Source organism: Mus caroli, unplaced genomic scaffold (assembly GCF_978045245.1).
Source record: "Mus caroli unplaced genomic scaffold, Mus_caroli_1 scaffold_13, whole genome shotgun sequence".
NCBI lineage: Eukaryota > Metazoa > Chordata > Mammalia > Rodentia > Muridae > Mus > Mus caroli.
Window position 1 is genome coordinate 55,139,174 of NW_028227268.1, and position 26,240 is coordinate 55,165,413.

The 26,240-nt window shown below is 45.7% G+C and overlaps 1 protein-coding gene across 4 annotated transcripts; it reads right to left on the reverse strand.

Moving 5' to 3' along the window:
- Nucleotides 1-333: 333 nt before the first annotated feature.
- Dhrs7c (dehydrogenase/reductase 7C) lies at nucleotides 334-20,628 on the reverse strand. Of its 4 annotated transcripts, none has more exons than XM_029484228.2 (7): nucleotides 20,383-20,628; nucleotides 17,662-17,743; nucleotides 6,302-6,414; nucleotides 4,616-4,826; nucleotides 3,558-3,650; nucleotides 1,182-1,337; nucleotides 334-591 (listed from the first exon to the last, which is right to left on the reverse strand). In XM_029484228.2, exons 1-7 carry the CDS (start codon nucleotides 20,482-20,484, stop codon nucleotides 383-385), a joined length of 966 nt encoding a protein of 321 aa, XP_029340088.1. In that variant the 5' UTR covers nucleotides 20,485-20,628; the 3' UTR covers nucleotides 334-382. The 4 variants fall into 4 exon arrangements, with proteins under 4 accessions (XP_029340088.1, XP_029340087.1, XP_029340089.1 ...); XM_029484227.2 differs by having other exon boundaries at nucleotides 17,662-17,821; nucleotides 20,383-20,626; XM_029484229.2 differs by having other exon boundaries at nucleotides 17,662-17,821; nucleotides 20,379-20,467.
- Nucleotides 20,629-26,240: the final 5,612 nt, after the last annotated feature.

Sequence of the window (26,240 nt, forward strand, 5' to 3'; positions counted from 1 at the left end):
AAGTTTGCCCAGTGCCCTCTGGCTGTTGGAGGCTGACTTGGCCTATCCCTCTGTAAGCAATGGGGTGGTTTTCTGGGCAGACCAGAGGCCATGGCATGCTTAGATAATGTGAGGGCTTGATGTATTATGGCTTCTGCACTCTTGATCACTTGTCATCCAACAAAGCAGAGAAGATTCTGGAAGGGCGCTTCACACTCCCTCACCACCCCCGCCCCTCACCTCTGGGGTGGGTCCTCCACCCTCAGTGGGAGGTTCAGAGCAGGAGATCTAGCAGGTTAGGGCCTGTGACTTAAAAGGAATCTCACTGGAGGGAGAGGACAGATGAGCCAGCACTCTCTAGGAAAGCCTTTATTCCCCTCGAGTGACCCCTTTGGCCACAAGGTTAACCCTCTTCTGGGACATTGAGCTTCTCCTTCACCCCACAGGCCACCACAGCGAAGAAGAACTCGGGGAAGAAGGTGCGGATGAACACGGCAGCCTTGGGGACCGGGTTGGCCATGAACACCTCTTGCTTCTTCCTCCGTACTGTGCGCATCACTTCCTCAGCCACCTCCACTGGGTGCACGCCATAGGCTAGCTTCCTGCAGAAGACTGGAAACACAAGCCAGGCGGCCATGGCGTTCAAATCCCCTGACTACAAAGACGCTTGCATGCATATTTAGCATTATGGTGAACCAACACTCTGCCAACCTCTGATCTCAACCCTGGGGGTGACACTTCACCCTCCAACTGTTGCTGCTTGGTCTGACTCGGTACCTTCACAGTGACAGGGATGGGGATGGGGTAGGGCAATAAGGAAGCAAAGGAAGGCCTGTCATTTGTGCTGGCGAAGCTGTGCTTGCCCAGGACTGCTGGCATTCCTTGCTCTGTCCTCCAGCCCAGTTATTTTGGTGTCTTAATGCAGACCTCAAGCTTTGGGTAAGGAGCAGCCTCATTCATTAGAGTACTCTAGAATAATTAGCCTTCTCTGTGGGCTATAACCTTCTTCTCGGTTTTCTAAAGGGGAAATGGGGCCAGCTCCATGAAGGGCTTGTCTCTGAGCTGAGATACATGCTGTTCTGGTTGGAGAAGCTTAGCCTCCTTTTGGAGCTGCCTCTTTGGGGTGCTGTCTACATGGTACTACAGACCTAAAGATTTCGTTTCTTCAGCCCCAGACTTGGGGTTCTCCTCTGAACTCTTACATTTACAAATGGGTGTCTCCCAGTTTCTTTGCTCAGGGGAAGCACGGTAGGAGCGGATGAAAGTTGGGCTCACGGTGCTGACCACAACATCGTATTCCTCAACCTCAGCTCGGAGGCAGTCAAAGAAGCCCATGACAGCATGCTTAGAGGCTGCATCTGGAAAAAAAGACCAGCCAGAGATGTACACAGGAAGGGATGCCACCCTGCTTACCCAAGACAGTACTGTAGACAAGACTTGCATCTTCCTCTCAGCTCAGAGCTGAAAGGGACCAGCAAACTCCCTGGGTTAGGCTGTTACATCTAATTCATCCACTATCTCACTGGATCTCTGCCCCTGTTGTGTGACTTGCTGTCTCTCTCAAGAGGCATAGGTTCCTCAACCATGGACTGAAATACTCTGAAAAATAATTGTATGTCTACTAAACACACACAGACTTTCTTCTTATCCTCGTTCCCCAGACAGGACACTATAGCAGCTTCTCCATAGCTGTGTTAGAGTATTCTCACAATCCAGAGATGATGGATGCACGTGGGAAGCAAACAGCACTCTGAGGGGGATGGCTGGGGGCTAGAAGCACTGTGCTTGCATGCTGAGAGACCATTATATACCGAGAGAAAAGACAAAGGAGCCATTGTGTCCACACTATGAAGAGGAAAGGAGAAGCTGAGAGTTCATGTGATGACATTAGGTTCCACAGCCAAAGGTGGAAAAGCATCAACTAGAATCCTGGCCTCCTGTCTCCTATGCCTCTGTAGGATCTTGGCTTCCTATCTTCTTTGCCTCGGTAAGATCCTGGTCTTCCATCTCCTATGCCTCAGTAGAAACACCCTCAGAGCTCACAGTAGGATCACCAACTCTCAGGGCTCACACAGTCAGATCACCCTCAGGGCTCACATAGTAAGATCACCCTCAGAGCTCACACAGTAGGACCACCCTTAGAGCTCACACAGTAGGACCACTCTTAGAGCTTACACAGTAGGATCACCATTAGAGCTTGCAGTAGGACCACCCTCACAGCTCATAGTAGAACCACCCTCAGAGCTCACGGCACACCCAATTCTACTTTCATGAACAGAAAAAGTTTAAAGCAAGGGCATTTCTTCACATGACTGAAAGGGCTGAAATCTAGATGGACCATCACAAGTGTTGGTGAGTAGAGGAGAGATTAGAACCCTTTTGGCATGCTGGTGGGAATGTAAATGGTGTGTCTGTTTTGGAAGTAGTCCAGGAGTTTCTTAAACATTAAAATATAATCCCTCTTCTAGGTTTGCACCTGGGAGAAATGAAGCCATGTTCTCACACATGCATGTTCATAGAAGCATTACTCATAATTCCAAAGTGGAATCACTAGATAGCTATCAATAGATGGATAGATAAATAACGTGGTACATCCAAGCGATGCAGAATTTGCCATCAATTGAAAGAAATGTGGATGCATGCTACAATACTGCGCTACAAATAACAAACATCTACAAGAGCCAGTAATGGTCTGCAACGGGGAGGTGTTCAAAAGGCCCACCCCTGTCTGACGAAGACGTTTTCTGCAGTGCTGTAACCACTTGTGAGTTATCCATGTTCCTATGAGGTAACTCATCCTCTGTCTCCTGTCTCCAGCACCAATGAAACACTTTGGTTCGTCAAGCTAGACTTGGGCAGAACTATTTCTTGTGTCTATCCTTGGCTCTTTATTGGAGTGAGTAGCTATTTGTTCATCTCTCCCAGGAAAAATAAACATAACAGGGACATTAAAAAGGTGGGACTGGTTCCACAGTGACACCCGACAGATTCTGGGAATACACCCATACAGTTTCCTCCATACACATCCCCCTTTTGGGGCTTCTCAATTCCTGGGATTCTTGGTGGCGATAAGCGTGTCTTGGATAAACCTCTTTGGCTATGACATTGCTACTACACAAAGCTCCACCCCTGGGTTCTTCTTTTCTTTTCTCCTTTTCCCTTAGAGGAAGTTCCTCACCCTCCTGTTTTGTGATGTGTGTCTTTCTTGTCCCCAGTTCTGGTCTTTGGGAACCACTTCATAGAAGAAGAGGTATTTGAGCTAGGGCTATACATGTATGTAAGAGTGTGACTATCATGTCACCTACAATATTACATTGATGCTACACATGTCTTTCCACCTGTGGCAGTGCACTTTGGGAGGAAAAGAATTTTGTCTATTATATCTCCAAATCTCCCAGGGAACTGAGACATGAAAGAACCCCCACCAGACCCATCTCATCGCTGGATGAGACACCATTTACCTCATGTGGTCCCTAGCATAGTCTAGACTTAACAGTGCTTGCCTGACACAAAACATACAGCAAGGACACCCTTTTTTCTTTCTTTTTCTTTTTTTCTTTTTTGTCTTAGCGACTTACAAGCTGTGCGGAATGGGATCCCAAACTTCGCTTGGATGTTGTTCACCAACACGATCTGGCCTGTTCTCCTGGAGATCATGTTGGGAAGCAGAACTGGAAAATACAAGGAGTCCCAGAGAGAAATCTGAGACTGGCAGGCCATAGAGGTAGATCCCCACCCCACCCCCACCGTTACCCATGGTTCTGCTACCTTGTCATCATCACCTATTAGACTGCAAGGGACAGAGACAGAGGTGGTCCCAGTGTTTCCAAGAGAGACCAGTTGGCTGGCACATTGCTGGGTAGTTTAAAATAATCCACTTGATAAGTGATACAGAATTTGATAGTAGGTAATCTCTCTCTCTCTCTCTCTCTCTCTCTCTCTCTCTCTCTGTGTGTGTGTGTACCTGTGTGTGTTTACTTGTACATTCACGATGGAGGCCAGAGGTTGACTTCAGATATCTTTGACTCTTTTTATTGTTTGAGTCAGGGTCTGATCTGTCATTGAACCTGAATCTTTCCATTTCCACTAGACTGGCTAGCCAACAAGCTCCTGGGATCCTCTGATCTGCCCGCTGTCCTAGAGCTGAGCTTACAGTCATGTGTCACCATACCCAGCTTTTACGTGGTGCTGGGAATCTGGTCCTCTTGCTTTCAGAGGACCAGCACTTTATCTGCCTCCCAGCCCCGTCTTCTTCATTTCTGAAGACAGAACCTTTGGCTGATTATCATGCTTACAGAATAACAGCTCAAAGGCTTATGCAGTAAAGCACAGGCAAAAGCTGAAGCCAGTAGTCCAGAGAGACAGACTGACCAGGGAGCTGTGGACTGGGTACAAAGAGAAAAGTATTGGGTGGAGTGTGAGTGAAGAGCAGAGTTTCATAATAAAATGAGAATATAGCAGTAAGACACTTCCCTTTGTGACCAACATTTACAGTGGGGACCTGAAAACTTTCTGTACTCGAATTAAGAGCTTTCTTGGGTCTGTACAGAACCAGATGGCCACGTGGTGGCACCACAGGTCTTCCCGTAGAATCTAGTGGTTCACAGACCAGGAGGAAAAATGAGACTCACAGGACCTTTGGTTAAAGTGATGGGTCCGAAGTAGTTGGCATCCATGATCTTTTTGTCAAGCTCCAGGGAAATCTTGTGGGCAGGACCCTTCACTTTCACACTGGCGTTGTTGATGAGGATGTCCACACAGCCGTAGCAGTCCAGGACCTCTTTGGCCACATCTTGAACACAGCTAATGTCTGAGAGATCCAGGAGGACCAGCTTGGGGGTGAATGTCTGTTGGAACAAGGAGAGAGTCAAGACATGTTTGGGATCACATCCTTGGAGATGTTGGGAGACCTCAATCAAACAGCTACCCTGCTGAGAATTCAAAGTCATCGAATAAGTAGAAAAACAAACCAAGACAACGGGAAAGATGTAAAACAACTCTGAGTAGAAGGAGATGGCTGGAGAATCTTGGTTTGGAGACCAGGGCAGCAATTAAGGGCGAATATACAGTTGTTTGAACTTGCAGCCAGGACTCCTCAGTCGACCATTCCTGACAGCTAGGTGACTCTTTGGAGACTACGAACTGATTCTAGTACTGGCATCATAACTCTGAGTACTACTGGTTTCTTTTGGAAATTGCTTCCCAATTTGTTTTATAATAAGACACAAGAAAATCCAGCACGGCCATTGGCAGGCATCCCTTGTTTTGGATCAAAATTGTGTATTCCATAGAGCGCTTCTGAAGCATCTATTACGTGTTGGGAGCTGTACTCAGCTCTGGACATGTGCTGTCCTCAGGGTGTTACTGGTTTAGAAGTAAGGATGGGGGGCAGGTTGGCAGGCATCCCTTGTTTTGGATCAAAATTGTATATTCCATAGAGCGCTTCTGAAGCATCTATTACGTGTTGGGAGCTGTACTCAGCTCTGGACATGTGCTGTCCTCAGGGTGTTACTGGTTTAGAAGTAAGGATGGGGGGCAGGGCTTGGTAGTATCCTGGAGTCAAGGCAACTTGTGGCAAATGCTAGTTCTGATACACACCGTCGAAGAGAAGGTTCCCACTGTGGGTCACGTATGTTTGGGAAATATTCACCAATCTCTAAGTTCTTTGGGGGAAATACATACTAGCATATCAAAGGCTCTGAACAGTCCAGCTGTAAAGAAACTGAGACAAGCTGGACTGGAAGCCAGCATTTCCCACACAACTTGGTTTTTACCCCAAACCTAATAACATCCCAAGAAAGGCTCCATGTAGTATTCTGTGTGTTTGTAGTTAATCTGCTTCCTCACGTGCCAGGGTTGACTCTGAATTCTTTTGAGCTGTTTGCAAACACCAACTTCAATCTCAGGAGTAAGGAATTTCTTTTTTTTTTTTCCCAATTTAAATCCAGAAGAGCGCTGAAGGCAACTCCTCTAACCTGGATAGCTTAGGAGGGGTTTCCTTGACTTCTTCCTCGCAATTATGCCTTGTGTTGTTTGTTTGTCTTAATGTCACCTGTACTTGTAGTCGCAACCCACTGCTGGGACACCGCTATCTGTGTTATTTATAAGTCTGACTAACACAGACTTGGAGCATCAGTGCCCAAGTTTCACCCTGACAAGTGATCAAAACAAGCCTTTTGCTGGGCAAACAGGCCTCTGTCAGGGTTGTGCCATCACCTCTGATTTCTCCAAAGCCACTGTCACATTTCCCTGGATCTGTCCCTAACAATGATGAGGTTCAGGCTATCCAGAGGTTCCTCAGGCTGTCTAGAGAGAGTCTTACCTTGCTGGGGTCAGCCACACTGGTCAAGGTGGCATAGAGGCTCTCCAGCCCCTCCCAGTTCTTTCCACACAGCACCAACCTTGCCCCACCTGCATGGAACACCCGAGCACACTCTGTGGAGGAGAGAGAAGGGAGGCAGGGTTTACCTTGTGAATGGAGCTGTAGAAGGGAGTTGCTGTCTTAGGGACTCCTGATGCCACATCTATCACCATGAGCCTCTCCTCCTAGAGGAGTCATTTCATTTGATCCCCTCCTCCGGCTAGATGTGTTGGGGTGCTGAGGATTGAACCCCAACCTTGCTTGTGTTACTCGAGTGCTCCAGCACTGAGCTGTAGCCTAGGCTGGGATGGTTTGGTTGTGTGCCACGTTTCTAACCTCAGCTTGGTGGCTTCTGTGGAGGGAAGCTCGCAGCAGAGAGCAACAAGTCTCTGCTTTGATGGGTCGTTCTGATGATGAAAATTTCTTATGGAATGCAAAGATGACTCTGTCACTAGCCTTTGAGACCACAGTCTTAGGAACACCTCAACCTATAGGTATTGGTAAGAGCTATCATGTTAGTTCAGACCAAGTACCACCCAGCCCTCCATATTTCCTCTGTGGATAGAGACCCTAGTCAAGGGTCTTTGCTTACAAGACCCTTCTACACAAAGAACTGCAGGCAACTAAGTCAAGCTAGGAGCAGGACAGGTGACTTTCCTCAGGGGAGAACGCGCTCATAGGTTGCCCAGTGCCAAAGGGCCATCCCTTAAAACATACATACCAGTAACATTATATGGACTCAAACGGTTTTATGTATATATATATAAAATTTATATACATATTACATATATATATATAATGACTACACCGTAGATGTCTTCAGACACATGAGAAGGAGACATCTGATCCCATTACAGATGGTTGTGAGCCACCATGCTGCTGAGAATTGAACTCAGGACCTCTGGAAGAGTAGTCAGTGCTCTTAACTGCCAAGCCATCTCTCCAGTCTCAAAAGGTTTATATTTATATACATGAATATACAAAATACACATATGTCTACAATAACAGTTAATGAAAGAAGAGACCATGAATTCAAAAGAGAGTGGGAGGGACATATGGGAGAGTTTGGAGTGAGGAGAGGGGGAAATGTAATGAAGTTACAATTGCAAAATTAAACAAAAAGAAAAAAAATAGGTGATGTTGTTTTATGCTCCACTCTGAACTAATTCTTGATTAATTTGATATAGGCCTTTCCTTCATTTTAAAAAACATTTATTTTTATTTATTTTGTATACAAGTTTGTATGCATTGTCATGTGCATGCTAAGGTACATATGTGGAGGTCAGAGGACAACTCGAGGGAGTCTGTTATCTCCTTCCACCACACAGATCTCAGGGACTGAACTTAAGTTACCAGACCTGGTGGCAAGCACCTTTATCTCATGAGCTGTCTCTAGGGCAACACCTGGTAGATACAGGACATTCACATGTAAAAATACCTTGATACTTTACAGCAGTATAAGCACCTATGTTCAGGCAGCTTATTTGTTCTAGGGATGATTGAGAGAGACATCTATGCATTTGCTCCGCTAACCCTTACTCTGGTCATCCAAGGGAGGGTCTTGCCTAGGCTGGGTCTTCTAAAGGAGTGGCTGGAATGGAGTCCAAACCACGGCAGGGCTGTCTCACCTCTGTGAGAGGAACAGCCTTTGCACACGCACCATCAGCCATCAGCTGCATGCATTGTCCTCTCAGGGGAGTGCCTAGACGGCAGCACTTCTCCATAAGGTGGCATTCACTGGCACAGGATAAGTCTCAGAGACTTAGCAGCCAACACTCATAGTACCGGAAGGACAGATGAACTTAGAGGAGTGCACCAAGCGCTATCTCTGACAGAGGCTCTGAAAGCACTCACTCGAGCATAATATCTAGTTTTGTCTCACTTTGTACCAGGAAATTGTGGACCTCAGTTGATTGCAGATGCTTAAGGACAGCCCAGTAAAATGGGTGTTCACCAGAGGCTGTGTATTGTTATTTAAATTATTCTCTTATATATTACATCCTGCTAACAGTTTCCCCTCCCTCCACTCCTTTCAGTCTCTCCTCCTACCTCCTCTTTCTCCCATATCCACTCCTCCAATTACCTTTAAAAAGAAAAGGAAAGAAAAGAAAAGAAAAGAAAAGAAAAGAAAAGAAAAGAAAAGAAAAGAAAAGAACAGGCCTCCTGGGAACATCAGTCAAACATGGCTCAACAAGTTACAATAAGACCAGGCACACCCTTCATATCGAGGCTGAAATGAGGCAACCAAGTAGGAGGAGAAGGGTCCCACGTGCTGGCAAACGAGTCAGAAACACCTCCCACTCTCACTGTTAGGAGTCCCACAACAACACCAAGTTATACAACCATCAGGTATATGCAGAAGACCTAGTTCAAGACCCATTCAAGGACTGTGTTTATTGCTTCAGTCTCTGTGAACCCTATGTGCCCTGCTTAGTTGACTCTGTGGGCCATGTTCTCATGGTGTCCTTCACCCCTCTGGCTCTTACAATCCTTCTTCCTCTTCTTTTGCAGGGTTCCCTGGAGCTGCCTAGTGTTTGGCTGTGGGTGTCTGCATCTGCTCCCATCAGTGCTGGGTGACGCCTCTCTGCTGACAACTGGGCCAGGCACTGGTCTATGAGTACAGCAGAATATCATTGCAAATCACTTTATTAACTTCTTTTGAGCTCTTCTATTGTAATCACAGCAGCTCTCAGTGACCTTGTGCTTGTGGGAATTTGCCTCTGTAGACTTAGAAGTTTGATTCAGGCAGAGGGGAGGAGGTCAGCTGGACAGGACAGATACTGGGGTTTTCTACGTGGGCATCATGAACAGGGGCTTTGTGGTACTGGAGAGAATGGGAATGCCGGATGATGCAAGGACAAGCAGGCACAAAGGTCAAAGGGTTGCTGGGGAAGAAAGGGAGATTGCACTGTCCTTGGCTCTCAGTGGGAACAAAAACAGGTACACTGGCCAGGAGTGTGGCTCAGTGGCAGAGCACTTGCCTAGTTACTACGTGGGAAGACCAGAGGTTGATCCCGGCACTGCAAAAAAAAAATGAGCTAAAGACAGGTGCTCTGAGACTAACCGAGGGAGTGGGAAGGAGGAAGCAGTAACTCCTCACTGAGGGAAATCTGAACCAAGAGCCTACTGCATACTCATGTCACCATGAATTGTTATGTCTTCAGGGAGAGATGGTTTCCTCTCAGTTTAGGTGTTTTATTAAGAAAGGAAGTTGGGGCTGAAGAGATGGCTCAGTAGTCAAGGGCACATAACTGCTCTTGCAAAGGACCTGTGTTTGAACCCAAGTGTGATTCCTATCACCCATGTCAGGTGGCTTTCCACCACCTGAAATTCCAGCCACGGGGGATCTGACTCCCTCCTCTAGACTGCCCGGGATACCTACACTCACTTGTGCACCTCCCCATATACAGCATTAAAAATTAAGGATAAAAATAGAAGAGAAAAGGAGACATCTGGGATGAATGTTAGTGACAAAACATTTAAAAGATATTACTTATTCTCTGTGTCAATTTGATGCAGGAAGCGAGGACCCCAGTAGGTCTTAGAAAGTGACAGAGTGATTCTAAAGTCTATGCGGAATGACTCACACACTTTAATCAGAAATGTGAAGAAAAGTGAAGACTATTATGGGAATCTGAAGTGGCACTATTAGGAGGTGTGGCTTATTTGGAGGAAGTATGTCACTGTGGGGATGTGTTTTGAGATCCTCCTCCTAACTCCCTGGAAGCCAGTCTCTCCTGGTTGCCTTTGAATCAAGATGCAGAACTCTCATCTCCTTCTCCAGTACCATGTTGGCCTGCATGCTTCCTGCTATGATGATAATGAACTGAACCTCTGAAACTGTAAGCCAGCCCCAATTAAATGTCTGCCTTTATAAGAGTTGCCTTGGTCGTGGTGTCTCTTCATAACAATAAAAGCCCTATCTAAGACGACTATCTTGAAAAGTGTTAGTTACTAAAATAAAATATAAAACTGCCAAAGCTAAAGCAAAATGTTAATAGTTCCAGCATAAGTAAGAACTATCGATAAAAATGACGAGAATTCACTTCCTGTATGATCAAGTTCATTTATTAAATAGGTGAGAGAATATGCTACTTAAAAAATATTTGAGAGCAGGGCTTGGATGGTGAGATGGCTTAGTTAAAAGAAAACACCGCTCTTGCAGAGGACCTGAGTTCTCAAATACCCGTGTCAGCCAGCTCACCTCTAAGTCTAGCTCCAGAGGATCTCATGCCCTCTGCTGGCCTCCAAAGGCATTGCACTCACTTGCACATCCCCCCCCTCCCACATACACATAACTAAAATAAAATGAATCTTTAAAAAATAGTATTTGAATGCCTACTTGGGAGGGAAAAAGCTAGTTGCATTATTTTGTAATATACTAAGTGGATAGATGTAAAAAGGGAACCACAAAAGAGCTAGAGGGTTGAATCTGGTCTCTTATTGGGGGAGATCTTTAGACCATGTCCCAAAGAAACAAATTGTATCAGAACTAATTTATTGATTTTTAATTCTTTTTTTTTACATAAAAGACATAAAAAGTACTTATAATTTATATGTCAGCAAAGAGCTAATTTATTTGATATGCAAAAGACTTTACAAATAAGAAGGACCAACTGGAAAAAAATGCAATTTACAAACAGAAGATTAAGAGGCAATACCCATGACACAATAAAGAGATGCAACTTAAGCCACACACTAATTTAGATCCATCAGATGACAAAGGACAAAACTGGTCTTAGTCTTAGCAAGGTGTGAGCAGTGGCTTAGCTCACATTCACTCTAGTATCTGCATGAATTGCTAGAGGATTGGGGAAGAAAATGTTGACTATATCCTTAGAAGGGCTTTGATTTAGCAACTTCATTTATGGATATTTCTCCTAAAGCAATCATTAAGAATGTCTGTGTAGACACAGCTGTAGGATAGCTTATCCCAGTGCCACGGCCAACAGTAAGACCCTGGAAATAATTGCAAATGTCCCATATAATAGGAGGTTGGTTAAGTTACAGTACATCAAGAACAACTATTTTCAAGCTTTTAAAACAGACCCTCCTCTCCCCACTCCGAGCTCCCAGGACTAAACCACCAACCAAAGAGTACACATGGAGGGACCCATGGCTCCAGCTGCATATGTAGCAGAGGATGGCCTTATCTGGCATCAATGGAAGGAGAGGCCCTTGGTCCTGTGAAGGCTCAATGCCCCAGTGTAGGGGAATGCTAGGGAGGGTGAGGAAGAAGTGCATGGGTGGGTGGGGGAGCATACTCATAGAAGCAGGGGGAGGAGGATTGGATAGGGGGTTTGTGGAGGGGAAACTGGGGAAGGGGACACCATTTGAAATGTAAATAAATAAAATATTCAATAAAAAACCTGATTTCACAAAAATGAATCTGTTGGTATGAAATTCATATTAAAGTTTGTTTAAAACATAAGAGTTTTAGAAACAGCTTGTCAGGGGCTGGAGAGAGGCTCAGTGGTACTTACTGCTCTTACAGTGGATTTGAGCTTCAATTCCCAGCACCCACTTTGGTGGTGGCTTATAAGTGCCTGAACCTCCAGCCTTAGGGGGACCCTATTCTGGCCTCCTTGGATATCTGTATTCACATGCAGGCACACCCCTCCCTCATGAATACGCATAAATAAATCTTGTTTTAAAATTGTGCTGAATCAAAGCTACAATTTGATGATGTATGTTTGTATTTAAAGCAAGGGAGTACTGTGTGTATACACTGTTACTAGAGCATTACGTTGGTAATTTCAGAGGCACTAAGATAAAGTAGATATAAAATCTCAGAGCTAGTTGCTAGTCCAAGATGCATGCTTCCAAAGGAAATAACTGCTTTATGAAGTCATTCCTTTTGTCCTAAAATAAGACACAATAGATTAAAAAGGATGAGGGAAAGAGGGAGGAGGTGGAGGGGAAGGAAGAGGGGGGCTTGGGATGCGGGTTTCTCAGGAGAGGTCAGTATGAGCTTTTGCTCATGGGCCAGGGTTGGGACAAGCTTCCTCCCATCATCTCCAGGAGAAAAGGCAGCTACAAGTCCTTTGAGTGGCTTGCTAAGAGTTCACTGCATGTGGGAACCCAGACTAGAGGGTCTCTATGGTTTTGCCAACCACCAAACCAGGGCTCAAGGGAAGTAACACCATGGGAGAAGTCTACATGCCCCACTTTCCAGATGTGCAGCTGGAGGCTTCAACGGAAGCCTCTGAGGGACACAAAGGTGCCATAATAGAAAGAAAACACCCAGATGCCTACCTTGCCCCAGTGCTGGGGTTGAAACCTGAGGCCTATGTGCTAAGCAAATACATTCTCACTAAACTATACCACCAGTCATGTGCCCCGCTCATGTAGTCTAGAGTCATCTTATAATGTGTCCCTCAGGTAAGCATGTCTCTTGTTCTGTTCTATGTCTCCTTTTCTGCTTCTTTTTCCCTAGAAAGGTCAGACATGATAGAAAGCTCAGGCTGAGGAGAGTGGGGGTGTGGAAAGAAAACAAAGAAAACGGGCATATTGGTTATGAGTCAGGCCTATTGGGGACTTGCCACAACAGAAGAATTGTATATAATGTCTCTAATCAGAAAGTCTGAAGACAGCCTGGCCTCTTCTCCCCTCACTCAGAGTTCCCCTCGGGACTGAATTGAACAGGACTGAACTGTTCCACTGTACTCTTGGTCCCCTTCCACAGCAGTGACTGAGCGGTCAGCCTCACCAAGGAGCAGAGAGGAAACGAAGGCAAACATCCGCACAGGATGCTTCTCGGTGAAGCAGTTCTATGTGTGTTTTATGTTTTATTACTTAAAAATTCACTCATTTTTCATAATTACAGTCTTGACAATTGTGGAATTTTTGTCACTTGGTTTGGAGGGAGAGGGCCCAGCTGTGGCTGTGAGTGGCTGGAGGGGGGAGGCAGCCATGATGGCTACATTTTTCACATCATCACAAGGAGGGTCGAAGGATTTGAAGAGTTTCCCACATTCCCATCTCTGCTGTGGGGTGGGAGGAATGAAGATGTGACTCAAGAAGTCTGATGTCCAGGTCTGGGGATGTCATTCTCCACACGAGGCTGCATTTGGCCAATCCGCACTGCTGAGAGGGGAACAGGCTGGGCCTCACTGCTCCTTCTCGGCTTATCCACTCTAATAGTGGAACATATCTGCAAGGTCTCACAACTTGTCCAGGCTGATCTTGAACTTGCAGCCCTCCTGCATCAGCCTTCAGAGTAGCTGGGCTTACAGATCTAGGTCAACAGGCCCACTTTGAAATTCTTATTTTTATTCTCATTTTGTTTTTGTCAATTTTGAGTCCGAGTCTTGCTTGCTGACTCTAGGCTGACTCTCAACTGAGTGATCCTCCTGCTTGAGTCTCCTGAGTGCTGAGATCATGGGGTAGATGCTTAATCTTCTTGTCAGTTTGACTAGATTTGGAATCATCTAGGAGACCGAGGCACATCTCTATGTGTGTTTCTGCGGGTGTTCATGAGAGGGATAGCTGAGGGCGACCGTCACCAGCGTGTGTGGCAGCACCCCATGGGCCAGAGGTTTGCAGTGAAGAAATGGGGGAAGTCACTAGAATACCTTCATTCCTTGTCTCCACTTTCTCCTAGGTGATGATCTGAACTTAGCTCTTCTCCCTTGTCCTCTCTGTCACAATAAACCAAATCCAACCGGTTGGGCCTTTTGTGGCAGCGTATCCACATTCCTACCCATTGATTGATTGATTGATTGGTTGGTTGGACACAATATCTCAGGTAGCCCAGGCTAGTCTCAAAAAAGCCCACTATGTAGCCGAGGGTGACCTTGAGTTCCTGATCCTCCTGCCTCCTCCCAATAGAGTTACTGGTGATCACAACCAGCTTTAGTTTTGTTATCAGCTCAGCTCATTTACCTCCTGTCAAGCATTTCAACCCTGGCTGTGCCTTTCTCAACTAATAAACACAACTTGGGCACGTCCTTACGGATTTCCTCAGTTCTAAGATGCCAAGGAGTGTGAAGTGATTTCTGACTCCAGAGGTCCTGTTGTGAGGAAGGCTGCTGTGGCGGCTCTGGGATGCTGTTGCGTATGGTCCTGTTTCAGCAGTGTTAAAGAGTCTTAGGAGCCGTGGGAACACAGGCAGCGATAGTATCCAGTCGGCTCTCCCTGAAGGCCAAGCCCAGCTTAGGTATTTTGATGGTTACTTCTGTTGCAGACCCAGTGGGTACAAGGTAACACAGCGTTTGACTTCATTGACTGGTGATGGTTTGGGGCGAGGGCTAGACGTCTGGACTTAGAACATGCAGTGGTTCTCAACCTTCCTAATGCTGAGACCCTTTAATACAGTTCCTCGTGCTGTGGTGATCCCCCCAACCATAAGATTGTTTTCATTGCTACTTCATAACTGTAATTTAGCTACTGTGTGAATCATAATGTAAATATCTGAGCCAAGAGGTCTCGACCCACAGGTTGAGAACTACCACTTTAGTGGTTCTACCAGCAGGGTTAATTGGGGCTCTAGGGTACCTGGGCACAATATGGGCCACGTGGAAGCCATTCTGTGCCCCTTACTTTTTTCTCGTCTTGAAGCTGAAGTGGAACAGCTGGTGCCTGGGATTGCTGTCATCAGCACCACACGGAAAGCAGGCATTTATTTAAAGTCACACACACCCAGCTTCTCATGTTACTTCTAAAGACTTGGACTTTATTCCTTTCTGCTTTGCATTTCTGGGGACAGGGTTGGGGAAGGTGGGAGGTACACGCTGTCAGGGAGTGGCAGTAAAAGACAACAGTGATCAGAACCTTGACAGTTCAGGCTTCATTCTTCTGCGGACACCCCATGGTGCATTTCCTGGGGTCCTGACTTCCATATGACTATAACCCGATGATCTTAAAAAAGTAATAAATGAGATTTTTGAAATAAATACACGGGGTTCTTACCAAAGGGAGAATAGAGGTTCCATGTAGTAACAGTACATTACAAGGACAGAGGATCCGAACAGCATCTTCAATGACAATATTTGTAAGACCATGTACCCAACCACAGCAATGGGCACATTCTTTCCCTCTCCCCCACAACCTCTGCCTCCCACCCCTAGGAACAGACAGCATAACAGACCACAGCCAGTGAACTGAATCGTGCAGAGTTCCTTCTCTGACCAAATTAGAACCAAAGTGGAAATCAATTAAACCAATATTCACAAACATACTTAACTGGGTGCTTTCCCTGATTAAATGGCTTCCAAATGCTGGTCATTAAACACACTGGCCAGTTTATCGTTATTGTGAACAAATCCTGTCAGGAGCAATTTATGGTTCGGTCCAGCTTTGGGAGGATCCATTCGGACCAGGAAGGCACGGGGCAACAGCTGGGTCTGTGGTGATGGAAGTGGGAGAGGACAAGAAGCTATGGGGAAGGTGGGGTCAAGTGTGGGGGAGGGGAGTCTAGAAGCTATAACCTCTACACACTTGTACCTCATGACCTTCTTCTGCCAGTTAGGCTCTTCCTCTAGACCTGCCTTCTTACAACCTAAGGCTGAAACATTTTGAGTGTTTACTAGAGGAGAAGCATTGAGGTGGGTGTGGGGTATCAGGGTGAAGGACACCAGCCTTTGGTTGTAAGAAGTCAGGTCTCTGGGGTTCTCAAACTTCTTAATGCTACCACTCTTTATTACAGTTCTCTGCTGTGGTGACTACCCCAACCACAAAATTATTTTTGTTGCTACTTCATAACTTAATTTTCCTGCTGTTACAAATCACGATGTAAATATCTGTGTTTTGCAATAGTCTGGGGGGGGGGCTGTGACCCACAGGTTGAGAAACACTGTGACATAGCTCTAGAGACCCCACAGCTTCCAAAATAGCAAAGCGTGAGTCTGTGAGGGGTCCTTACAGATTCAGAACAAAATTAAAGAAGCATTTTGAGTGTTTACTAGAGGAGAAGCATTGAGGTGGGTGTGGGGTATCAGGGTGAAGGACACCAGCCTTAGGTTGTAAGAAGGCAGGTCTCTGGGGAGGGGCACCTGAAGGGACAAAACAGATAAGGTGTCAGGGAAGGCTCCAGGGACAAGGCCTGCATCTAGACAAACAACTTGTAGAAAGTCTGTCCTATGAATAAACAGCTTCCGGTAGGCTGCTCTCATCTCTTTTCCAACAGCACTGTGGTCTTGCAACTGGTCTGATGGGCAAACTAGAGTGTCCTGGCTGGCCCTCGAGAAGACTAAGTTTTGGGTTTGTAAATCTGTTCATCTTTTTAAAGCTAACCCTAACAAGTCAGGATAGTCTCTTAGGAAATAACTTCAGAGGACACACCCACTATGCTTAATGTCTTCACCTGCCAAGGCTGACCCAAAGCAGACACTCACTGAGACCTCACCCAGCCCGTCAGCTGGAAGACATGCTCGTTCAGATGACTTCCAAGAGAAGAAGCAGTAGTCTCAGGGGGAAACCGCAGAGACAGGGCGTAAAGGCTCTTTCAATGGCCACGCCATGGGAGGAAGTGCCCCCACCTCCAAGATTCTAGAAGGTGTGTGGACCTATTGACACCTGAGTGTCAACTGAGTGACTAGTGGCTGTGTGTGGTCTATGCTGGATTAAATAACAAAAAATAGAGCAGAAAGTGTCATGAATTTATATAACAGGGTTAAGGTGCCATTGTTAGGAATAACAAAATCCCATGAAACCCAAAGGGCAGCCCAGTCACAGATGCAACAGGAAGGGCCCCCGGAAGACTGTCTAACTTAGAGATTGTGAATGAAAATGCTTTCAAGACCAGGAGGTGAGATGGTGGGAAGCAGTGATCAAGTGTGATGGAGAGTGTGACACATGGAGATGAGCTGGGTGAACTCTGAAAAAAAAAAAAAACACGTGTTCAACCTGACCATCTCTAACAACATGAGAATGGTGGCCACTGCTACTCCGACTCCCACCCTTGTGCAGATTTCTTTGTTGCTCACAGCTGCATTCCAAAGTGGAGGCTGCCGTCATCCTCCATCTATCCCCTGGGACAGTCAACTCCTATAGCTGAAGACATCTGCTAGTTAAGCATTGGAACCAGAACTGGACTCCAGCATCCTACTCTGGCCTCATATCCAATACGCAGCATCAACTAAGGGCTTAGCATTTCAAGATTTCTGGAAATTCCTGAAGCAGTCGAACCCAATATTTTCTAACATCAAACTGTGAGTTGGCAACCCCTGCCATTCTAACCCTGCCGTTCACCTGGCAAGAAAGCTTCAGACTCCTAAACAGAGGTTGACTCCTCTCTACCAACGGATATGCCCCATCCCATCCTGCCTCCAGGTCCCCTGAGGGCAGAGATGGTCATAGGTTTCCCGGGAAAGCCAGCTTACCCTTTCCCAGTCCCGAGATGGCATCTGTGATGACCACCACTTTGTTCTGCACGGCAGACTTCGACCACAGCCTGGATGCCTCCTGGTAAATGAAGAGGAGGCCGCTGATTCCCAGCAGCAGCAGGGGTAGCATCAGGACAGCCATGAGCCCCATCTTGCTCTGCAGGACAGCGGGATGACAAAGGATTGGCTTTGCAGAGACCCTGGTTGCAACCCCCAGGGCAGGGGGAGGTTCAAGCCAACAGCATCCATTTCCTCCAAGCCCAGACAGAGTCTCTCCTCCAGGGAGCTGGGCTCTGCAGGCTCCGGGGAGGTCCTTCCCAGCTGAGTGGCAAGGAGCATGCGAGTCCCCAAATGCTCAACAAATAGAAATTACTCACCTCGTCTCCACACTGAAGGAGTCCAGGGGGCCTGCCCTCCCCTAAGGGTAATTACAAATTTAATTAAAATGGGTCTGCATTTTTGGAAGGAAAATCCATGTGTTAAGGCCACTCGCTTGGGCTCTAATGGTTATTTATAGCTCTCAGTTGTACTAAAGGGCTTTTCAGGGTAAATATAGTGTCTATTCTGATATTCAGGGACACATGCTGGCCGGGTCTGATTTCAGGGTTCTTGCCAGAACTTTTAAAGCTCTGCTGGCTGGTGGGACTATTAGAGTTTCCTCTACGGTTTGGGCCGGGAGTCAATGCCAGGAAACTCCTGGGATTGTCAGCACAAATGCCTGTGCCTTTCTTTCCTGTGAGGGGTCCCTGCAGGTGGTTCAGACCTAGGTGGGCACTGAGCCATCTGGCTTTCCCTTCCTGAGTGGGGATGTGGAAGAGTAGCAAGGAAAGCTGGTCTGAGGGATGGAAGCTACAAAAAACCAGCCATGGCATTTAAGAGAACTGTTTAGAGCAGTGGTTCTCAACCTTCCTAATGCTGCGGCCCTTTAATACCGTTCCTCACAGGGTAGTGATCCCTCAACCATAAAATTATTTTCATTGCTACTTCATAACTTTAATTTTGCTACTGTTATGAACCATCAGGTAACTCTCTATGGCTTCCCATGGTCTTCGGCCACCCCTGTGAAAGAGTCATTTGTCTTCCAGAGGGGTCACAACCCACAGGTTGAGAACCCCTGGTTTCGAGCATGCTTCTTGCTTTTGTGAGGTATATGTTTCTTGTCTCTAAAATGGGAATAATAGTTTTATTTTGAAGCTATGTTGGGGCACCAAAGAAGATCTTGCCTATCTTGAACCTGGCATAGATTCTGAGAGTCGAGGAGGTAACTATTGCTCTCTTTTGTAATTAAATAATTCAAGATGTTAAATAATTTAATTATAGGAGGAACTCAATATGACTAAAACTATCACAACCCCAGCACGTGTGTCCAGCATCCTGTTTGTTATGTATTCATTATTTATTTATATATGTGGGTGCCTATGTGAGTATATATCACATTTGTGGGTGCCTGTGGAGTGTGTTAGATCCCCTAGAGCTGGGGTTGTCGTCACAGGTGGTTGTGAGTTATCTGACCCAGACACTGGGAACCAAACTTGGGTCCTCTGTAAGAGCAGCAAGAACTCTTATGTGCTGAACCATTTTCTCCAGCCGTACAACATTTATTATACTGTAAAGAAAATAGAGCTGTCCAGAAAGTGAGGCTGGGGTGGGAGTAAGGATTGGGTAGGTGGTGGGTGGAGGATGAGAACAGCAGAAACTGCATTTCTTAGAAACCAGGAACATCCGGGAGTATTACAGACCTCATCGCTTGCTGTACTGGCATTTAGTGTATGCATTAGGAATGCATAGCGCTGATGATGCCATGACAAACTGATCACATTCGTGTGACCAGCACCCACACCAACAAGCATCGTATAAACATCGCTCTGTTGTGTTCTGAGCTGCAACTACTTTACAATCTTTAAATGAGTGTATTAGTTTGTCTCTGTGTCTCTGTGTGTCTTTTCCTTTCTAGACTCTATTTAAATTGAAGCACAGAGTCGACACTCCTGCTCAGCATCACATTTGTGGGATCCATCTACATTGCCGTATACAATAGGAACCCATTGGTATTTATCCTGTGTGCCCATCTCATGTTTCCAGTTTGTTCTTCTGAGAGTGGGCATGGGCAGGCACCCTGGGGCAGGTATGCTTTGTATGTTTCTTATGAGACAACGAAAAGGCATTGCACTGCAATGGAGACGTGATGAGGGATGGGTGACAGCTGGGATTAGGGAGGTCCTCAAACAGAGTCTAAGACAAGGAGTTGAGAGCACAGTTGGGCCTGTCAGTCTGGAACATATCTGGGAAGGTTTAGGCAAGGATATCTATTTGGGAGCTATCACAGGTAGGTAGGACAGCCATGTGATCTGAGCTAGACCTTTGAAGGGACATACATATCTGCAGGCTGAGCACTTGAGGACTTGGATGTTTAAAGGGTGGGGACTGGAGGATGAATCAGAGGAGTGGCCAGTGTTCTGGCAGAGACCAAGGAGCATAAGTGTTTTGGGAGTGTATGAAGGCTGTCTTGGGGAGACTGCTGAATTAAATAATCAGGAAGCCACAGACCTGAGGCTGCTGTGTGCTATGTGTTCCTTGGTAGCAAACTGGGATTGAATTTAGGAGGTTTTGAGTTACTCTGTTTTAGAGGCAAAGAACCAAGTTTTACCCAATCACAAACAACCTAGCCTATTGCAGACAACTGACTAGCCCATGCCCCCAAAGGCCCAACTTACTCACTGAAGTGGACGCAGTGCTTTCTCTCTGTGCCTTCCAGGGTCTCCGGTCGCAGCCTGCTGCTCCCGTGGCTGGAACTGCTGTTATGAGTCTTGCCCAATTCATGAATCATTCTTTGGTCAAATAAACCCTGCTAAGGTTAATTTAGTTAATTTGCTGAATATTTTTTTTCTTCAAACAGCTGATTATCTGTGTTGGAAATTGCTGCTTGGCCAAGTGAAGCCAGGGCCTGAGAAGTGACTGTGCTTTTAAGCAGTGACTGAAAGGAGCCTCTCAGGTCAAGGGCACCTTGCATGTTCGGCTCTGCAGTGGACGTACTGTCAGTAGTACTGCAATGCACTGGCACTGCCTGGTTCTTCCCACACTCCCTAGACCTTAGGCTTTGAAACCCATCTTCCGAATAGCTTAATATTTGGAGGGAAATGGCTACAATCTTGAAAGATGGTCCCAGCACAGCCTGCAAATCCTTCAGCAAGTGACTGAAATATACTAGGCCCCTTCCACATCGGCTCATGGCCCTGTTAGGAAGGACAAGAACACGGGTGCCCTGGTGTGGCGCTATATTCCTCCATAGCTGGTGTTCCCAGGACACCTTTAGTTGTACTAGTGACAATGTCAGTCCACTGCTTGTCAGGAGGGCTTCCTTTCTTTAACTTAATCACCTGAGGGCAGACAAGGAGTTTTCTAACCACTATGCACTCTTCAGTGAGGACTCCTTCAAGGATTTGTTTCACTGCCCTTCTTGAGGAAGAAGACAGATAGTTCATCTGTCTTTGAAATTGTAGGTTTCTAAATTTTGTTTTTATGTGCTGGTGTGGAGCCTAGGGTCTTGAGCATGCTTGATGAGCCATCTACCTCTGAGCTATGCACAAGCTCTGAAATCATAGCATGTTCCAATCGGATCATCAAGGATAAATCAGTTTAGATACATGGATGTTTGGAACCATCCTGAAAAGCCTGGGGTGGGAGAAGTACCATCTAATTTGGGACTGATATTACCCACTTTCTCCGTTTTCCCAAGCAGAAGTCACACCCAGCTCCAAACTGCCGACCAAGAAGCTTTGGCACACACAGTTCATCACTGAATCAGACATAGTGCTTGCTCCCTTGGCACCATCCTTCCAGACCCCCTAACCCCTGCACTCATCTATGTAGAAAACCAAGTGTTCTGCATGATACCAGCTCCACCTGGAGATGGTGAGGAGGGGCAGGGATGGAAGGTGGTCTGCCAGGGCCCAGACTTCAGCCTTCCAAATTTCAGGTCTTTCTTCAGTGGGGATATTGACACAGTGCAGAGTGGTCAATGTAAGTTGGGCTGTCCTAATCCAGAGATCTGATGACGCAGCTCCCAAACTTTTTGTGTTGATATGACATCACAAGTGGAGATATTCATCTGTGATGCTCTATGTCATGAAATGATTTAAATTATGGCATAAACTCATTCTCAGACTGTGTGTAAAAAAGGAACATGAAACACATGGATTTATTTGGCTTAGGTCCCTTTCCCAAGATACCTTATTTTATATGTGCAAATATTTTTTTTATTTTAATACTTTTTTTAAAAAGATTTATTTATTCATTATATGTAAGTACACTGTAGCTGTCTTCAGACACACCAGAAGAGGGAGTCAGATCTCATTATGGATGGTTGTGAGCCACCATGTGGTTGCTGGGATTTGAACTCAGGACCTTTGGAAGAGCAGTCGGGTGCTCTTACCTGCTGAGCCATCTCACCAGCCCATATGTGCAAATACTTAACCAAGCACACAAATGAATAATCAAACAAATAAAACAAAAAATACCAAACCAACCCGAAGTAGTCCTGCTCCCAAGTGTCTTAGATAAGGGACACTCCATATTCCACACTGCACCATTGTGGAAAATCAGAGTGTAAGACCTGGTGTGTGTTTAAGCACTTTGACAGGGTCTGGTCCACCATTATGGCTGTTCCAGTCTCTCCTTCCTGGCAGGTCTTTCTTTATTTCATCGATTCTCAACCTTCCTAATGCTGTAACCCTTTTATTCAGTTCCTCATGTTGTGGTGACCCCCAACCATAAAGTTATTTTTGTTGCTACATCATAACTGTAATTTTGCTACTGCTATGAATCTTAATGTAAATGTCTGTGTTTTCTGATAGTCTTAGGTGACCCCTGTGCAAGGATCATTTGACCCCCAAGTTGAGAAATGCCCTCTTCTTGTTGATGTTAGTTCTTTTCCGTGTCTTCCCTCAGTGGACAGCCAAACCATTCCTGAGGACATTAGGCATGTTAGGCAGAAGGATGGGAGCTGTCTTTATGAACATAGGAAATGACATCTTCTGCAGGTCTTTGAGCTATGGTGACATCTTGAAGGTCACAGGTGAGGATGATGGTGCAGAATGAGGCAGTGTGTGTGTGTGTGTGTGTGTGTGTGTGTATCTGCTTTTCTAAACAGTGTTACCCTTTGCCTCACAGGCAAGGTCTCCAGGCTGATATACAGGGTTAGTTTGCTTGCTAGTTTCCTTCCAGCTTGAAGTAAGACTTAGTTTGTTATGTAAAGTGGCTCTAACAGATCCCTTGCAATGGGTGCCCTATGGATGGAGGCCTTCATGCATGGGGGGGATGGCTGGTAGGGAGGGAGAAACAAGGTTGGTTAGGCCAGGGATTGTTGGACTAGCTACTGTGGGTTGTTAGGGCAGACTGGTGTCTGACACAAGTAATTGTATGAAATATTATTCATCCTTTAAAAAAAATGTTGTGACACACACACCATACATGTGCCCCAGGGCGTTCTCTGATGTGAATTAACCCAGTTGCAAAGAGACAAATCCTGCATGGTCTCACACTTGTGAGGATCCCACAGTGGTCAGATTCCTGTTGGCAGAAGAGACAATGATTGCCAGGAGCTAAGGAAAGAGGCCAGTGCGTGTTTAGTGGGTACATGGCTCCACCTGGGGAGAGAAAGGCATTCTGGGGCAGACAGTGGAGATGGCTACACTTCTCTGCAAATGTCCTTGGCACCACTGACCTGTGCGCTTGAGATGGGCAGGAAGGGAAAATTACATCATGTATTTTAACCACCCAATAAAAAAGTGGAAAGGAAATGATCTGACCTCCTTTGAGAGACAATAGAATTAGTTGGTTTTATTCCTGTGATTTTTTTTTTCTTCTTGAGACAGGGTTTGTGTGGTTACGGAAACAGCTACAGGGGACAAACATGTTCAGTCATGTGAAGGAGTAGTGCCTGTGGTTCCCAGGTACTGAGTGGGTGTCCGGAGAGAGCAAGGTGTGTGTGTCAGAGAGAGGTTCTAGCTGTTTATCTTATATTTTATTTCATTTCTTTTCTCATAAAGGGAGATGAGTGGCAGCCATTGGAAGCACTTGTGTTGAAGCTGAGTGACGAGAACACGTGCATCTGTCCTGTTATTTCATGTAGCTTACAGCAAACTCATTTTATCATTAAAAATATTAAAATGAAATAAAGCAAGCCAGTGAAGAAAGAGAGTCACGTGCATTCTGTCAGAATTTTTGCGGCCTGTCCTCCCCAAGTCTCTAGTTTTTAATTTGCCATCTTTTTTTCTTCCACATTTTAGGGAAGCATACCTTATTCCCTTGCTGCATGGAACAACCCATAATCACTCTGGCGTTTCATGCTCTTCCTTCCTAGGCAATGTTACTAAGAGAGCAATAAATCCTGTGAGCGGGTCATTGACGTGTCCTTAAATCTTCAGAAAATCGGACAGTTTTCCAATCTGCCCTTTCTTGGCAGACAAGACTGAAGTTTTTCTGTGACTGGTCACTAGAGACAAGTGAGTCTCAATCCCACCTGTGTCACGCATCCAGGGCTCTATCTACACATTCCTTGTCTGTGTTTCAGGAATCAAAATGCTTTATGAGCAAATCCTACTTCAGCCTCATTGAACAGTTCTTCCAGCACTGGCCCCAGCCAGAGTTCTACATTCTTCCAATCAGGAGAGATGGCATGGTGCCTGTGGCATTGTCGACACCTGATAAAATTCACTGATGGGTTAACCAAGGACAGAGAGCTGTCAGATTAAAATGGCCAGTGGGCTTTCATCCCTTGATCTTGGCTGTCTCTGAGACAGGGCCACTGAGATCTTTGCTCCTATTCAAAGTCATATATACCCCAAGCCATTTTTTTTAATCGTACACGGACCCAGCCTCTAATAACCCATCCAACTATGAACTCATCAATTAGTCCATTGATGAAGTTAGTGCCCTCATGATCCATGCACTTTCAGTCACACCCCTAGGTGGGGACCAACTCTTTAACAAAAAAATGTAAAATGGTTCCTTTTACATCCAAACCAAAACAGGCAGATTATCTGGCTGTAGAATTCCTGTTGATAGTCATAGCCATATTATTTCCCACGAAATGATTTTTTTAAGAAGGCTATCTGGTGTGTGTGTGTGTGTGTGTGAAGGATCAACACACACACATCAAACATTAATTTAGATGTTGGAGATAAAAGGAGAAATGTTTATATAGTCTCATAAAATAAATTTATGGCCTGTGTGAGGGAACAGAAATGTAAAGAAAACATTTTAATATACTGAAGAATTAAAATATGGCAGTGCATGTGTTCTGGCAGACACAGACGATCCATATTTGTTTCTTGACCTGCAATACGGTCACACTGGGGCAAATGTTCCCTTTCTGAAAATGCTGCACACATGTAACTTAGATACCCATCTGTTTGTGTGCTATGCTTCAACACCACACTACATTTGTCCATTTTAGAAATGGCCTCATTGTGTATTTTGGACTGGCCTCAAACTCATCATCCTCCTGTCTCAGTGCTAGAATTATAGGCATTCACCACCACACCTGGTACGCCATCAATATTTTTAAGATTTTAAAAGAGAGCAAATGTCTTTGGAGCTCAAGAACCTGTCTTGACTCGAGCTTCACCCCGACATCCACGTCAGCTGCCGGCTCCTTTGACAACAGTTTTGTTCATGTGACTCCAGAAGGTTCATTTCTTCCGTGGCACCGTCAGCGGTAGGCTTCTCATTTTCATCCAACAGACAAGTATCTCTGGGGAACATTTCTAAGGATTTCCTCTTCTCTGGGACCAGATTAGACTGGACACCAGGAAGTCACCCAGGCTCTCCTTGCATACACATGCAGGGTGATGAGCCCTATGGAAGAAGCCACATGCTACACAAAGGGCAGAGGCTATTGGGTATCAATCCTTCTCTTCTGGGAGGGCTAAGGGCCTGGGGAACACTGACACTCGTCTCTGAGATGAGAGAAGCTGGGTTTAAAGCACTGTACAACAAAACACATGGGACCAACAATTACCAGACAGATATTCAACCTGAATCTTAAACATGAAGAAACTAGTTGAAAGTTTCCCCATTACTCTTTGATAGTATAACTTAATTTAAGCATGCACAAACAAATTAGTGTTTCATTGTAGACATCTGGCTTTTTTCAGAAATATATTTATTAACTACATAAATATGGTGAGATGGTTCATCAGGAAAAGAGTTTGCCACCAAATTTGAGGATCCGAGTTCGATCCCTAGGATCCACACAGTAGAAGGAGAGACTCAGTTCTGCAAGTTGTCCTCGGGCTTCCACCCATGAACACATACAAAATAAACACATGGACAAATAAATGTACATTCTCTTAAATCACTCTGGGCTAGGACATGTTTAAGGTTCTTGGGATTTGAGGTCTCTATTCCTTTCCAGAACGCTCCACATGCCTGATAACCTGTGGCTTAATCTCACGCCAGTTTAAGCCAGGGGATAGACTCATGCAGTGTCATAACTGGATGCACCAGGAAGTCCCGAGCATGGTGCCACCTCCCACAAGGCCTGCGCACTTGGCAGGGTTTATTTTTAGATGCAA

Coding starts and splice junctions, on each gene's coding strand:
- Dhrs7c (XM_029484227.2), bottom strand. CDS start 20,484: ATGAATTGGGCAAGACTCATAACAGCAGTTCCAGCCACGGGAGCAGCA. Junction 4,827..6,301: donor GTGTGGCTGACCCCAGCAAG/GTAAGACTCTCT, acceptor TTGTTCCAACAG/ACATTCACCCCCAAGCTGGT. Junction 1,338..3,557: donor GATCCCATTCCGCACAGCTT/GTAAGTCGCTAA, acceptor CTTTTTTTCCAG/ATGCAGCCTCTAAGCATGCT.